Raw genomic sequence first — 14,162 nt, 5'->3', positions numbered from 1 at the left:
TAAAACTGATAGTGTACCTCGGGCTTCTTAATGTGCCTCTTGTGGTGGTACATGGAGGTACATTTGAGTTGTGGAGCCATTTTCAAGTCAGTCAGCATCAGTGGGGAATCCTGTGCTCTGGAGGTAAGGGTCAGCCCTTAATTTCCCCAAGTTCCCTTCTCTAGCATGGCGGTGGCATCTGCCTCAGGACCCTGGGAGTGCCTGAGGTAGAGTGGACTAGGTAATGCAGCCCCTAAGAAGAGGACTTCGAAGTCATTGTGAAGTAACCAGGGTGACCCTTCAGATGCGATGAAAACAACAGCTGTTGTTGGAAGCGTGTTTGTGGAGCGGAGAGCACTTTCCACCCAGTGTCCGCTCGGCCCTGCTGGTCCTCTGCTGCCTTTGCTTCCAGACACCAGTGGAAAGAGTCCTGCATGTCAGTCAGGACCAAGAGTGCAGCCTGAGGGCCTGTGCTTTTTATTAAGTTATTTTTTGAAAAAACCAGCAAAACTAGGCCTTGAGTTTAAAATGGAATTTTCTAAGTGTGCCTGAGGTTTGGCAGAGAAATCAGAGGTTGGCTGGGTTCATCACCTCACATGTTCTAACCCGTGTGGTAAACAATGCCTTTTTATTTTTTTAAAAGATCAATAAAATCAAGAGAAACTCATGTGTGGCTGATTTGTGGTCTGGCCAATAGATGCGGCGTCACATATGTGTACTTCCATGTTTGCTTATATGATGGTGAAAACTTAACCTTTTTTAAATAGTCACAAAATAGAAAAAGACATACATTTTTAAAGTCAGCTTTTTAGACATCTTTTCAGGAAGCACTTGCCCACCATTCGAGGCAGAGCAGCATTTGGCGATTGAGCCTTTGTTTCTGTGTTTGCCATGGGCTCGTCAGTTTTGCTTCCCTGAGTGGGTGTGCAGAATCGTTGGTGTCAGATAGAACCTTTGCAGGCCATGTCTATCCAAATCCTGGGAACTAGAAAAGGAAAAGGTCCCTGGCTTGCTCTTGAAGGACCTCATGCTAAGAATTCAAGCCTTGTTGGAGAAAAACTTAGTGATGAGCTGGATGTGGTGTCACGCATTGATAATCCCAGCACTCTGGGAGGCCGAGGCAAGAGGATCACCAGTTCAAGCTCAGGCCGAGCAGTTTAACACTGCACTGTCTCAAAATAAAAAAGGACTGAGGGTGTAGCTCAGTATAAAGGCCCTGACTTCAAACCTCAGTAATGGGGAGAAAGATAGGTGACAGACCAAATGTAGCTTGCAAATGCTGAAATACTTATTATCTGGTCTTTATAGAGACAGTTGGCTGACCCATGCTTGGCTTGGCAAGGCATCTTGTGTTTTAATTTACAAAATCCTCCTCTTATACATTACAGATTGAGTATTCTTTATGCCAAAATGCTTGGGACCAGAACATTTTTAAATTTTGGATTTTTTTTGGGGGGATGATGGCACATACATAATAAGATATCTTGGAAATACAATCCAAGTCTAAACACAAAAGTCATTTATGTTTCATGTTTGCCTTAACCACACAGCCTGAAGAAAACAGTACTTTTAGAGTGCTTGTATTTTGACTATGACTTGTCCCAAGAACTGAAATTTTGACTATGACTTGTCCCGAAACTGAAATTTTCCAGTTACGGTGTTGTACTGGGGGCCACTAGAGTTTGAGCTTTGAGCATTCTGATTTTTGGATTAGGGACACTCAATGAGTATGTGCCAAGTGGGTTTTGCTTGCTAAAGATGGACTCCCTGTCAGGTTCAAGGGCAGAGAGAGTGCCCTTCCAACTTGTTCCTTGACCTTCTGGCGGCCTGCATCCTAGTCAGAGAAGCCCCCTCAGACAGCTGCACTTTGTATCTCTGCTCTTAAGCCAGCCACGGGCTCTTAGGCAGTTTATATCACTTCCCTCAGCCTCGGTTTCTGCGTCTGAAATAATAGCCCTGACTTCATGGGGGTCACTGTGAGGATTAAATGGGAACATCTCTTCCCACTTTTGCTCTGAAGAAAGCAGTCCAACAGAAAGCCAACTAAGTACGTGCTAGTGATTTATAACCTTTTATTAGTGACAGTGTCTGAAGTACAATCAGGGTGCGTAGAAGACTGTGCGGCTTCCCTGCTCTCAGCCCTTAGAGCAGTGTTTCCTTTGTAATTCTCGTGACTGTAGAAGGCACTTGGTCTGGGTGAACTGTGTCTGAGGTGTGGCAGCCAGGAGGGGGGGACAGAATTCTTAAACAAGGGTCTTAAGAAGTGGGAGGACCCCGGAGGGTAGAGAATGAGTTGGGGGCAAGTAGGGGAAGTGGCACCCATTTTGGAGACTCCCCTTTCTTGTAAATGAAGTTACTGGGGACTGGTGACTGTGGCTGTTTTCCTTAAAACTTCAGTCATGAGGCTGTCCGTCATTCTCTCCTCTGGTCTGACCTAAACGCTGAAATTCACATCCTGGCCACAGGGTGGTCCGTTTATCATTGTGAGGGGTGGCAGTGAGATTTGGAATTTGAGAACAGATTTAGACAATGCTAAGTAGAGTCTGCTGGGTTTTGTTGTTTTGGTTGTCTTTTCCCTGTTGCGATATACAACTCTAGTGAGTTTATTCACTGGCTTTGGTTCCATTGAAGTCTGAATCACGAGCATCCATTTCCTCCTCAGAACCATCTGCATTTTCAATAATTCTTCGTCCTCCAGACCTTCTGGAAGGAACAAATGAGGTCTCGTTTCCTCGCCTGTTGGTTTTAATAAGAAAATATGTGACTGTTTAGTAAAGGAATCTCTGTTGAGGTTGGTACAGATTTTTATAAGGGGCAAAGGCCAAACAAGCATTCAACACAAATACGATGGCAGCTTGTCAAGTTCAAAGCAACAAATCCTGGCTGACCTTAAGGTATGGTTGGTTGGTTATGTTTAATCAGCTGAGATGGGGGAATGAGTGGGTTTTTTCCAGGGAAGATTATCTACTTTAATACATGCACAACTGGGTCATAATTTGTATTTTGCTGCTAGGCAGCTTAAACCACTGGTGGTGCATGGTACATGTATGACTGTCCCCTCAGGATATCATTGCAACCAGTGATGACCCTATTTAGCCTGATCAGAAGACAGGTCTTAACTCATTTGAGAACAACAAAAACACCTGGCTCATCACACAAAGGCTCGATATGCCCTTTTATTTTTTAACTACAAAAACTAATGAAAGTGACTAAATTCATTTGTACCATCAGTGTTACAAGCTGCCCAGTGGAACACATGTATGTACCACCAGGAGTTCTAGCTGGTCAAAAAATGTCAAAGACTAGGGGTGTAGCTTAGTGGTAAAATGCTTGCCTAAGGCCTTGAACTCAGTGTCCTCCTGGGCTCAGTCTCCAAGTGTTGTAATTACAGGTGCATGCCACCATGCCCATTTGTTGTTTACTTTGTACAGTAAGCATTTCTGTAAATGTTTGTCAAAATATTGAGTACATTCAATGGAACCAACTTTGGTGGTACAATTTAAATTTTCATTAAAAGCTTAAGGCATTCCAAATCAAGGCTGTGATGGCCCATACTTCAAAGCCTTAATAAAAATGAAGGTGATCAAGAAGAAAAAAAAATAAAAAAATAAAATAAAATGCTTGCCTAGCGAGCAAGGCTGTATTGTCTTGGAGGTTTGGAATATGAGACAAAAGTATAAAGGTAGGGGTAGTGCACACCCATGTTTTTATTTAGAAAGAGCAAACATGATGCGTTCCTACCCTCAGAAAGAAAAATGGGGAGAACTGAAGTTTATAACTGGAAGGATTTGAAAATGGACAAGGGTACCATTGAGAGAGACAGAGGCAGTGGACACAGAAGTATGTCCCCTGCCAGCATAGGGCTTCCTGTGCTGAGATTTCTTGGTTGGAGTTGGTGCCTGTTGATCTATTTTTTGCTCACTGTGGTATGCACCATGCATGGTATAAAATACATGCTCAATGGATCTTGGAAGAGTAAGTTATACATGTTAATCCAAGGTCACTGCTAGCTCAGCTGGTGGGACAGCCCTCTCTCTGTCCTCATGGCGCTCATCTCCTCTTTCCTCTGGGATTTCCTCATGCCTTCTGCTGGTTATCATCCAGGCCCACCTGGCTTCACAGGACGGACTGTCCACCTAAAGTGGTGGGTGGACAAATGGGAAATCATACCCACCTGTAATTAATCTTTGCTGTTTGATAGACATGTTTAAGTGTATTTTCAATGCTTGCAACCAATAACGGTGTTGCAGCTGCTGATGGCCCTGTTTAGCCTGTTTGGAAGACAGGTCTTAACTCACTTTAAAACATTAAAAAGAAAGCAACAGAAGCACCTGGCTCATCACACAAAGGCTGGATGGAAAAGCCACAAAGTCGAGCCCACACCACTGACCCCTTCTTTAGTCCAAAGAAACAACCCAGACAGGTGAGAGGGTGACATAAGCAAGGCTCAGAGATTCATGATCGCTGAGGAGAATCCCTGTGTGAGCCCTTGGGCCTCACAAGGTACAGCAATCAGGAATAAATACTTAAAGTTATGGTCAATCCCAATGCAGGCTTTAAAAGACATTTCTAGACTTCCCACCTCTCCTGCAGTGACCTCTGTACCACTGCCCATTTTGCCTTTTTCACTGTAGGTTGGAGAGGTCCCAAAGATCAGGGTAGAGAAGGGATCATCACAACCAGGTGGGCTGCTACTCACATCTCCTACACCCTCACCCTGGGACCCAGCCTGGAGCTGAGGACTGGACCTGACTGTGTGCTAAGACTCAGGCACTCTTTTGCTTTCAGGAAGAGCCTGCGTTTGTTAACCAGAAGAGTTAATGGATCAGTTTGCCCCTTGACCTCAGAAGTAGTACACGCTGTGGGACACCATGAGCTTCCTGCTTGGCTGATCTCTGCAAAGCATGAGCCTTTCTTGGAAGAACTGCTCTGAGATGCTAGGCAAAGCCTGATGCCAACCTCTGTCCTAGGAAGTAAGAGAACCTCTGCAGATTCTATTAAAGGGTCTGACGTTGGAGAACTGGGGTTCTTGCCAAGTGCTGTCGAGAGGAGACTTCCATATTTGAAGGCCCAGGAGGAACTTGGTTCCTACTGACTGGTGGATCCACACCAGATCCAGCTCTACAAGCATCTACCCTCTGAGCCATCCCATTGTCCTAAAACTTATCTGGCCCACCCCACGCAATCTACACTCTTTGCAAGACTTCACCCAGCTTTAAGTATTTGGTAGCAACAGCAGAGCTGAGATTTTCCAAAAGACAAGATGGATTCAAGCAAGAGCTTGTTTGATCTCGCAGTGGGACAGTATGTTTGTGTGTGTGACAGAGAACTCAGGTCCCCCATTGTCTAAATTCACCATGTGAAAAAGTTCTTAACATCCCAGAGAAGTAAGGCCTCTGTGTTCTCTTGAGAGGGGCCCCATGTGCTTCCACAAGTCTGGGGCATCTACTCCCCCTACCCTGAACACATGCATGCTGTGAGCTCTCTGAAAAAAGCTCTGCAGAATGTACCAGGCTTGGTGGCAGTCAGTTCCCACCCTCATGCACCGAAAACAGAGTGAGTAGCAAAACTGTGCTGCAGCCTCATGAAGCCCTGCATCTGAGCGTGGCAGTGAGTTCATGTCCTTTGTAGACAGTGCACAACAGCTTAACTGTGAGAGGACAAACTTCTGGCTGTGGTCACCTGAACCTGTGTTGTTATTCATGATTTGGGACCCCGGCCAGCCCAGTGGAAGCCGTGTCCATTCTCAAGGGATATGTCCCAGGTGTGGACTGTCAGATTCAGGGTGTGCATTTGCCATTCAGGGGAGGACAGTGCTGCTGAGTGTCCTCACAGCCTGAGTGACTCTCGACATGCAGCTAAGAAAAATTAAATGTTGCTGCACCTCAAAGTCTCCTTCAAGTGCAGTGAAAAGCCCACGGTAGATGCCACTTCACCTGCCAAGCACTGCCCAGAGGGGAAAGGGGAATGGCTCAAGAGATGAGGTCTGCTTGTCATCTTCATGTTTGTTTTGATAAGACAGTTTTAATCCAGGATACCCATCTTTTCAGATTTTACAGGAATCTCACAGATATTGGCAAAGACTAAGTAAGGGAAACTATAGGGGGAGCCCTGGGCAGAAAAGAAACAATGCGACACACAGGAGCTGCGAAGCCAGAGGCATGATACCTGGTGGGTCATTGCGAGGTTTCCTGTGGGGGGGCCCCTCTGAAATAGAGAGAGAGTCCCAGGTGGTTACCATCAGCAGACGGGAAGGAGCCAGATTAAGTACATCTTTAATCATTAAAGGCATTGACTTTAATGGCAGATACTTGATGTTAACAGTGCAGTGAAAGTCTTTGAGGGCACCAAAGCCCCAGAAGAGGCTGGCATCAGAGAAGCAGCGTGTTTAACTGGAAAGGGAACTTTTGCCCCTCAGAAGTTCCTTGAGACTTCCTGTAAATTGGTCACTGCATAACTGTTTAGGAATTACGCTAGTCTGGGAGATTAGTCGCCCTAGGCAGAGGTCGTGTGTGGTGTCAGATTGATTACTACCTGGCCTTGGCGAGCTCTGGTGCTCTGGCATGAAAGTAGTTTTCACAGCCTGGACTGGAGCCAAGTGGCAGGATGGCAAATGACAGTACATCCATCAGGCTCAAGAGGGCATGGATTGAGGTCTGTCTGGCTGATAAAACTGTGGAATCTTGGGCAAGGCATTGTTTGCTGAGGAGCTGGCTGGGCTTACTGGTCTCACCCAAATCTGATGCCCAGTTTTATGCTGTAGTACACTCAGAAGACCAAAAGTTGGGGAGGTGTGACACTTGAGCCTGCCTCCAGTTGCCCGCGGAGTGCACTCGGGGTCTTCCTGACCTCAACCCTGGCAGCTGCACTGAGGCTCCTACTGTACCCTAAGAAGTTGGGTCTGATTTCCCTCCATCAGGTGGGGAATAGGAGCTCCTCCTCCCCCTAGCCTTGACACCCTGAACCAGGCATCCTCCTCTCAAAGGGTCCTGGCCTCTTCCCTGCTCTTGTAAAGTTCCCCAGGCTGGAGTTGGCACCACAGGTGCTGGCTGCAGTGCACATCACCGAATGAACCGCATGTGAGAAAGACGTTCTCTTTCCATAAGACGTCATCAGAGTGTCCGGCTCATGCTGGGGTGTGCTGTCACTCCCTTTTAGACTGAGAAGCAGATTTTAGTCCTCAATCTGTGACCATAGTGTTGTAGCTAGAGCTCAGTATTGCCTTAACATCACTTCAGTATTTAACCCCACGTTAATATAGGTGGTGTTGGTTTAAAAATAATAGGAGAGGCAAGTTTTATGTGTACGTGGATGAATTATTAAAATAATTTGAAAAATAAAGTCTTTGCAGGCAGGCAAAGGTAGTGTAAGAATGCGTGAAGCTGGAGACACATCCTGTACACTCAGTGACGGGAGGTTTTCTGCGTGTGTAGCACTGTCCTAGGCAAGGGATGAGCATACAAAACTTTCTGTGCTCTTGGGAGTTGCAGGCTGGGAGGGAGAAGGACCGTGAGGTAAAATAATTAGCAGGTGACATGGTGAATGTGGTAGGAAGAGTGGGCATCCAGGGAACAAGCCTGGACATTTCAGACAGGGTGATGTGCGGGTAAAGACTGGAAGGCAGGGAAAGAGGGAGCCCTCTGCAGAAGGCTGGAAGGCCCTGGGTAGTGTGAGCATCAGTGCAGGTGCGTGAGGCAGTGTGCGAAGTGGAAGGGTAATTTCAAAGGCAGGGAGCAGAGATCCGACATCACAGAGACAGCCTGCCTCTGAGGAAAGGAAGCATTAAATAGGATCCTCCTTGGTGCTGTGTTGACAGCAGACTGTATGAGGCCAGGGTGGAAGCCAGAGGCCCAGGAGGAGGTTGTGAACATCATCAGGGCGTGGGAGGGTGGTGGCTTGGACCAAGGTGGCAAGACATTGGATTCTAGAAGTACATTATTTTTGAAGGTAGTGGAGCAGTTTTTCTAGCAGATTAGATATGGAGTGCAAGGGGAGGGAGAAAAACGGAATGAGCGCAGATCTCCAGTGTGTGTTCATGGTAGCTTCACTCTAGTCTGAACTAGGGGAGGGGGTCAAGCTGTGACTAGGGAGGGGCAGGGGAGGTGCGAGCTGCCTCTGCATTTCCAGGCAGGAAGGTCAGCTGGGCCTGGCCTCCTGGGAGAATGTCAGCTCAGAGATGAAATGATTCACTGAACAAGGAATTCTAAAGCCACAAGACTGAGGTCACTCACGGAGTGGAGAGAGAGAGGGAGAGAAGCAAGATGGTGCCCGAGTGGCCCAGTGGTCAGTGGGTTTTCATATGAAGAGATCCAGCCAGCAAGAGGGTGGGCAGCCAAGGACAGGGAAGTTCAGGGAAGAAGGTGGACAAGAGAATGGGGCTGCGCCAGTCACCCCCACTGCTGTGGAGGGGGTGAGAGTGCATGCTGCCATGGCAAGGCTTAGGTAGCCGCTGTGGCCTCGGCACCTTCCTCCTGGTGTTGGTGGCAAGGGCGCGTGCTGGGGGATGGGGTGGGAGGTGTTCCCAGCAGATGGAGGAACTCAGCCAGAGGGAAATGTGCCCTGGGAGCAAAGGGGACTGGAGCAGCCAGCTGAGCAAGTAAGGGGCCGCTGACAGGCACTGGCAGGGAGGCAAGCAGCACAGACGTCAGGGCGGGTAGGTGGGAAGTGGGACGATTTCATGATCGGTTCTGGTTTTCGGTTAATCAGTAAGTTACGATCCTCAGCGGACAGGCAGGGATAATGAGCCCTCAGAGACCATGAGTGAGTGGGAAGAGGAGGCTGTCGGGGAGGCCGTTAAGCATGAGGGCAAGCAGGGTGTGGGTGGTCTGCCTTTCTTGGGCCCCTCTGTGCTGTGCCGAAGATGAAGGGTAGGTTTAGCTTGGCCTATGTTTCAACCAAGTGAGTCCAGTGAAGCATGAGGGGGACCGGGTCCTGGCAGGGTATGAAACGCGTGATTGTATGGGTGGCCGTGGGCCGGAAGCTTAATCTGGTGTGGGTGGCAGCTGTGCAAGGAAGAAAACCTCAGTGGAGTAAAGGTCCCGAGAAGACAAAGCCAGAGAAAGGTGGTCGTGGATGACAAGGTGCTGGAGGGTAGGATCATAAGGGCCTAGAGGTCAGGCGTGCCTGAGGGAGTGGCCAGACCTTGTAGGAGTTCAAGGACCCAGAGGCTGAAGGCCACTGGGATGATGAGATAAGAACCAGTGGCCTGGGAGAGACAGAAAGCCCAGAGCCAGTCCCCTTACGGGGCCAAGTAAGGCAGGCAGGCTGAGGAGGAAGCTGCCCGAGCAGCAGGAGAGGGGCTTGCGGTCCTCATGCCTCAGGGGTGGGGTGGGCAACAGCTCACTCAGTGAGGACAGTCTCATCCAGGGGTGCTGGTGCCCCAGGGCACATCTTCATCCTCCGGAAATGCTTTTGATTGTCCCACTCCCAGCTGGGGGTGCTAAAGCCCCTGCCATGCACACGGTGGCCCCTCAGCAGGGTGCATCTGGTCCCAAATATCAGTAGTGCTGAGACTAAGAAGCTAAGGTCAAGAAGGTGCAGATAATGTTCAGAAAGGGGGACTAGTAGTTGTGCAGGATGCAATAAAGAAAAGGTTTCGGGAGCCAGGATGTTGTCTTCTCTCCACATGGAGGGGAGAGGAGAGGGAGCTAGAGGCTGCAGCCAGGTCTGATCTGGTACCCTTTGGTGTACCACACTAGGGCCAGAACTGGAAGAAACCTGAAAGGGAGGCCAGACCTGTGGGGACTGACTCATTGGCAGGGATCTGGATGTGGGGCAGGCACGACAGGCCAGCAAGCCCTGCACGCCCAGCCAGCCTCACCTGAGCTTGCTCTTGAGCGCGGTCACCTCGCGGCCCATGGCCTCATTGCTCTCAGTGGCTTCATCCAGCTCCCGCTGCAGCTTCCTGCGGTTGGCGTTGATGCGCTGGGACTCCTCTTCTGCCTCCTCCAGCTGCCTCTTGAGCTGCTTGACCTTGGCGTTTCCTTTCTCTGCCTGCCAAGGAGAGAGCAGGGATCTATAGAGGAAAGAGGGTGGGGAAGTCCTCAGGGGCGTAGGACAGGAAGGCAGTCACCAGCCTACCTGATCCTTGTACTGCTCGGCCATCTTGCGCTCATCCTCCACCTGCAGCAAGGCTTCCTTCAGCTTCTTGTCCTTCTGCTTCAGTGACTTGGCAGCTGCCTGTTTGTCTCTGCACAGGGTGGGAAAAGGGAGGTCATTTCACAGGGAGTTGGCTTCCGTGGCAGGGTGTCGCCTAGGCACAGCCTCTCACCCTTTGCAAAAACTGTTCCCTGCAAATCAGGATTCAAATTAAGACTCATGCTAAGGGGTGGCAGGAAGGAAGACAGGATTTGACCGTGAGAGGGAATGAAGTACCAAGGCACACACAATCTGGACACGCCTGGGGAGCACCTGGCTGCAAGGAAGAGGCCACGTGTCACAAGCAGCCACACGACAAGACATCCAGAGTAGGCTACTGATAAAGACAGCATGTAGACTTGGTTACCTGGGGGTGATGGGAAAGCCAGGAGGGCATCGTGGCTAAAGGGCATGAAGTTTCTTTTATTTTTTTTTTCAAAATCTATTTGTTTATTTGATACATAGAGCCTCACCTTGCAACTTGGACTCATAGTGATCCTCCTGTCTCAGCCTCCCCAGTGCTGGGATTACAGGTGTGCACCACCACACCAGGACTTGGGAGCATGGCCAGCATGGCATGTTGTGGTGGGGATCAAATCCCCATCCCTGCACTTGCCTAGGCAGGAGTTTAGTCCACTGAACTATCTTGCTAGCCCACGAGGTTTCTTTTTGAGGTGACAAACTATCCTAAAATTAACTGTGGTCATCATTTCATGGGTCTGCAAATATACTAGAAGCCACTGAATTGTATACCTTAAATCCATAAATTGCCAAGTATGTAAATTATCAGTAAAGTTGCCATCTTAAAGAGAATACTTAAGTCATCACTGTGCTGTGACCTCGTGCCCTTGTTGACCTGTAATTAACATAAGACACCTTGCTGTGTTTGTGGGCTGAGTAGTTTGCTGTTTGAACTCCTGTATTCCCATTGGTGAGGAATTCCCTGTAGACAGAGGTTGGTAGCAGCCATGTGGTCCTGGGCCCAGGGCGCTGCTAAGGGCGGTTGCATGTTGGGTGCCTCTTGTAGGCCAGGCACACTGCTCTTTCTCCCTCCTTTCCCCACAACAAACTTGCAGTGTGGGCACCTGAAGGCTTATTCTTCACAAGCCAGAGCTCATGCTCAGGTTACCCAACTTCGCAGTGTCCCTCTCTGGTCCCCACTGAGCAACCTGGGTGGGTGCAGGGGACTCTGGTCCTGTACCTGGCCTCCTGCTCGACCTGCTCCTCCAACTGTGCAATCTTAGCCTCCAGCGCTGCGATGGTGGACTTGAACTTGGACTTCACTGCCCCCTCCATCTCTTGCAGCTTGCTGCGGAGCTCCTTGTTCTGCCTCTCCAGCTGCTGCCGGGCACTCTCATTTTTCTGGGCTGTGCTGCGCTCTGTTGCCAGCTCGTTGCTGAGCTGCTCGGCCTGGGAAGTAAAGGTGCAAGCCATGAGGGGGACAGCTCAGGAGCCAGGGCAGTGCCTGGGGGCCATGGCCCTTTACCTGGCATCCCCAGCGTAGGGTGCCTCCTAATAAAGCACCCACCCTCCTCTCTCTGCCTTATCCAGCCAGCTCCTGGGAAGCCTAAGACTTGGCTCATGTGCCACCTCATCTAGAAGTGTTCCCTGCCACTGGGCTCAGTGAGGGTGTGTCTTGTGTCCATCCAAGACCATGCTAGACCTCACACAGCTGTCCCCTCATGCATTACGGCAGGCACTTGTATTTGCTCAGGCAGTGCCACTGAAGGTTCACTGACATGGCCGGTGCTTAGGCCTGGCAAGGAGAAATGAAGGGGAATGAGGCCTTTCTTCAGAGGCACATCATCTTGTGAAAGAGCCAGACAGGTGCCACCAACAAAGATGACCTGTGGGCTGGTGCAAGGTGTCCTGCAGATTCAGGCAGAACACTACCGGAGGCGGGGCGGAAGGGGCTTAGGGCCCTACTGTCAGGTTTCACCCTCTGCACCCCTGGCTCACACATGGCAGGTCTATGAGATATGTCACTAAACCAGTACAGGACTTGGGACCCAGACCCTATTCAGGAGCAATCCAAGGCCCTGCGCAACTCTAGTACCAGGACCATGGCCTTGGTAGTCGTGCCCTGCTGCAATTTTATGTCCCCTTGTGTGAATGTAGGGGCCACGTGACTGACAATGGTGCTCTACATAGAACAGGAAACAGTTGCCTGAAGCTAAATAGGGGTAGAAGAAACACAAAATATCACTTGACCGGACCTCCTACCCCCTGCTTCCTGGAGCCTTCTGTGCTCCTACCCCCATTTGCTCTCGCCTTCAGCTCAGGAAGTTACACACCTGCTGCGTGGCTTTGCGGACCCGGTCACTCATGGCCTCCATGTTGCCTTGCTCTTCCTCGAGCTCCTCCTCCAGCTGGGCAATCCGGGCCTCCAGGCGACGCTTCTCATCTTGTAGTGTGTTCCTGAGGAGACACAGCTGCCTGTACCCTCACTCTGGCTTAAAGGTACCTCTTGCTGGAGGAGTTATGCCTTGGAGTTGTCCTTGTTCTCTAACTGGGGAAACTGAGGCTCAGAGAAGGTTAGGAGTCTCATCCAAGATTGCTGGTTGGGAAGCCAGAAGCCAGGACTTGAACCTGTGTCAGCAAAGCCAGAACTGAGATGGAAACAAGGCCAGCTCTTCTCTCCTGGGCCTGCTACACTACTTATTTAACATGAACGGAAATGGCCATAGGCCAAACAAGGTCATGAAAAACCCAGTGCAAAACCCCTCCACCACCATGGGTCTGTCCCGTTGCAGCTCAGACCACTCAGTCACCCTCAGCATCAGAAGGGGCATGACACTTCTGTGAGCTCTTCCAGGTGCTCTGCACCCTATACCTTCCCGACAAGCTGCTGGCCAGTTCCTCGGCCAGCTCCTCCTTCTCCAGGTCAGCCTGCTTGCGTGCCCTTTCAGCTGCTGCCAGATCCTGGAGGAACAGCGGAAGGGAAAGCTGTCATCTGCTGGGGGTGAACCTAGCCCCACCCAAGAAGCCACCTGCTCCTGTCACCTGGCCCTCTACAGTCTCTGTAGCACCTTGAAATGCAAATTTCTGCTCTAGGCTCAGGGAGCCTTCTACATACATCTGAGGAGAGACATAGGCCTGCCCATCCAGACCCTGGCTGAGGGGAGGAAATCTGGATGCACAGGCCTGTGCCTCAGCAGGATGGCCAACAACATAAAGCCTTTACCTCCTGGAGCTGCATGAGGTCAGCCTCCAAGCTCTTGGCTTTCTTCTCATTCTCTTTGGCAGTGGCAAAAATCTCGTCTCTGGAGGCACGGGCATCTTCCAGCTCTCTCTGGAAGTCCTTCATCTGAGCCTAAGAGGGTCAATGGAAGGACAAGCTAAGATGTTCCACTCAGCTTGGTTCTACTGGCAGACTTACCCTATGTGCCAAAGCCCGAGGCCCTTCTACTAACCACAGAGAGGACCCTGGTGCGTGGCTCTGCCCTGCCTCAGGTTGTGGAGCACCGTGCTGCATGGGCACAGCAGACCTAAGAAGCTGAGCCCCCAGCATGATCAGAACGTAGTGGCCACATGCCCAATCACAGTGTCCCACCCAGAAAATAGTCACCCGAAGCTATGTGGAGGTGGAAAGTCACTGGGCAACTGAAACCCAGTGAGGCAGGCTTGCTCCTTGGAGCCTTGTGCGTTGACTTTCCTGACCCACCTGGTGGTGGCCCCCTCCCCTCCACCAGATCCCTGCACTCAGGATGTCACCTACCTGCAGTTTTCGAAGCTGCTTGATGGCTTCCTCCCTCCCCTTGATGGCCGAGTCTGCCTGTAGCTCCAGGTCCTTCAGGTCCCCTTCCAGCTTCTTCTTGGCTGCTGCTGCCAGGGCACGCTGCTTTCGCTCATCTTCCAGTTCTGTCTCATACTCGTGAAGCTGAGCAAGGAAGAGATGTGTGCTGCCTATTACCCTGCTCCTGAGCTCAGAGGCTCACAGTGCTTCCCAACACAACTGCCAATGTGTGGGTTTGCCCTCTAGGTTGCAGATGAAAGGACCACCTCCATGGAGCCCATAGCCAGTGGTGGAGAAAATGAATGAATGG

At 50.3% G+C, this 14,162-nt stretch overlaps 1 protein-coding gene across 8 annotated transcripts in view; it reads right to left on the bottom strand.

The window, feature by feature from the left end:
• Positions 1–2,033: 2,033 nt before the first annotated feature.
• Positions 2,034–14,162, bottom strand: part of Myh11 (myosin heavy chain 11) — a 123,421-nt gene continuing 111,292 nt past the window's right edge. For 4 of the 8 annotated variants that reach the window (XM_023704673.1, XM_023704674.1, XM_012517639.2 and 1 more), the window contains 9 exons: positions 13,835–13,996; positions 13,301–13,429; positions 12,950–13,038; positions 12,411–12,534; positions 11,318–11,526; positions 10,060–10,168; positions 9,800–9,972; positions 6,148–6,186; positions 2,034–2,715 (listed from right to left, as the gene is read on the bottom strand). In XM_023704673.1, coding sequence (XP_023560441.1) covers positions 6,156–6,186; positions 9,800–9,972; positions 10,060–10,168; positions 11,318–11,526; positions 12,411–12,534; positions 12,950–13,038; positions 13,301–13,429; positions 13,835–13,996 — 1,026 coding nt within the window. In that variant the 3' untranslated portion in view covers positions 2,034–2,715; positions 6,148–6,155. The remainder of the gene's footprint in view (positions 2,716–6,147; positions 6,187–9,799; positions 9,973–10,059; positions 10,169–11,317; positions 11,527–12,410; positions 12,535–12,949; positions 13,039–13,300; positions 13,430–13,834; positions 13,997–14,162) is intronic. The other 4 variants (XM_004644492.2, XM_004644493.2, XM_023704672.1 and 1 more) reach the window with 1 other exon arrangement.

This window comes from Octodon degus, unplaced genomic scaffold (genome assembly GCF_000260255.1).
Source record: "Octodon degus isolate 3935 unplaced genomic scaffold, OctDeg1.0 scaffold00200, whole genome shotgun sequence".
Classification (NCBI taxonomy): domain Eukaryota; kingdom Metazoa; phylum Chordata; class Mammalia; order Rodentia; family Octodontidae; genus Octodon; species Octodon degus.
Note: the sequence above shows the minus strand (reverse complement) of the source record. Positions and strands in the feature narration are given on the sequence as shown.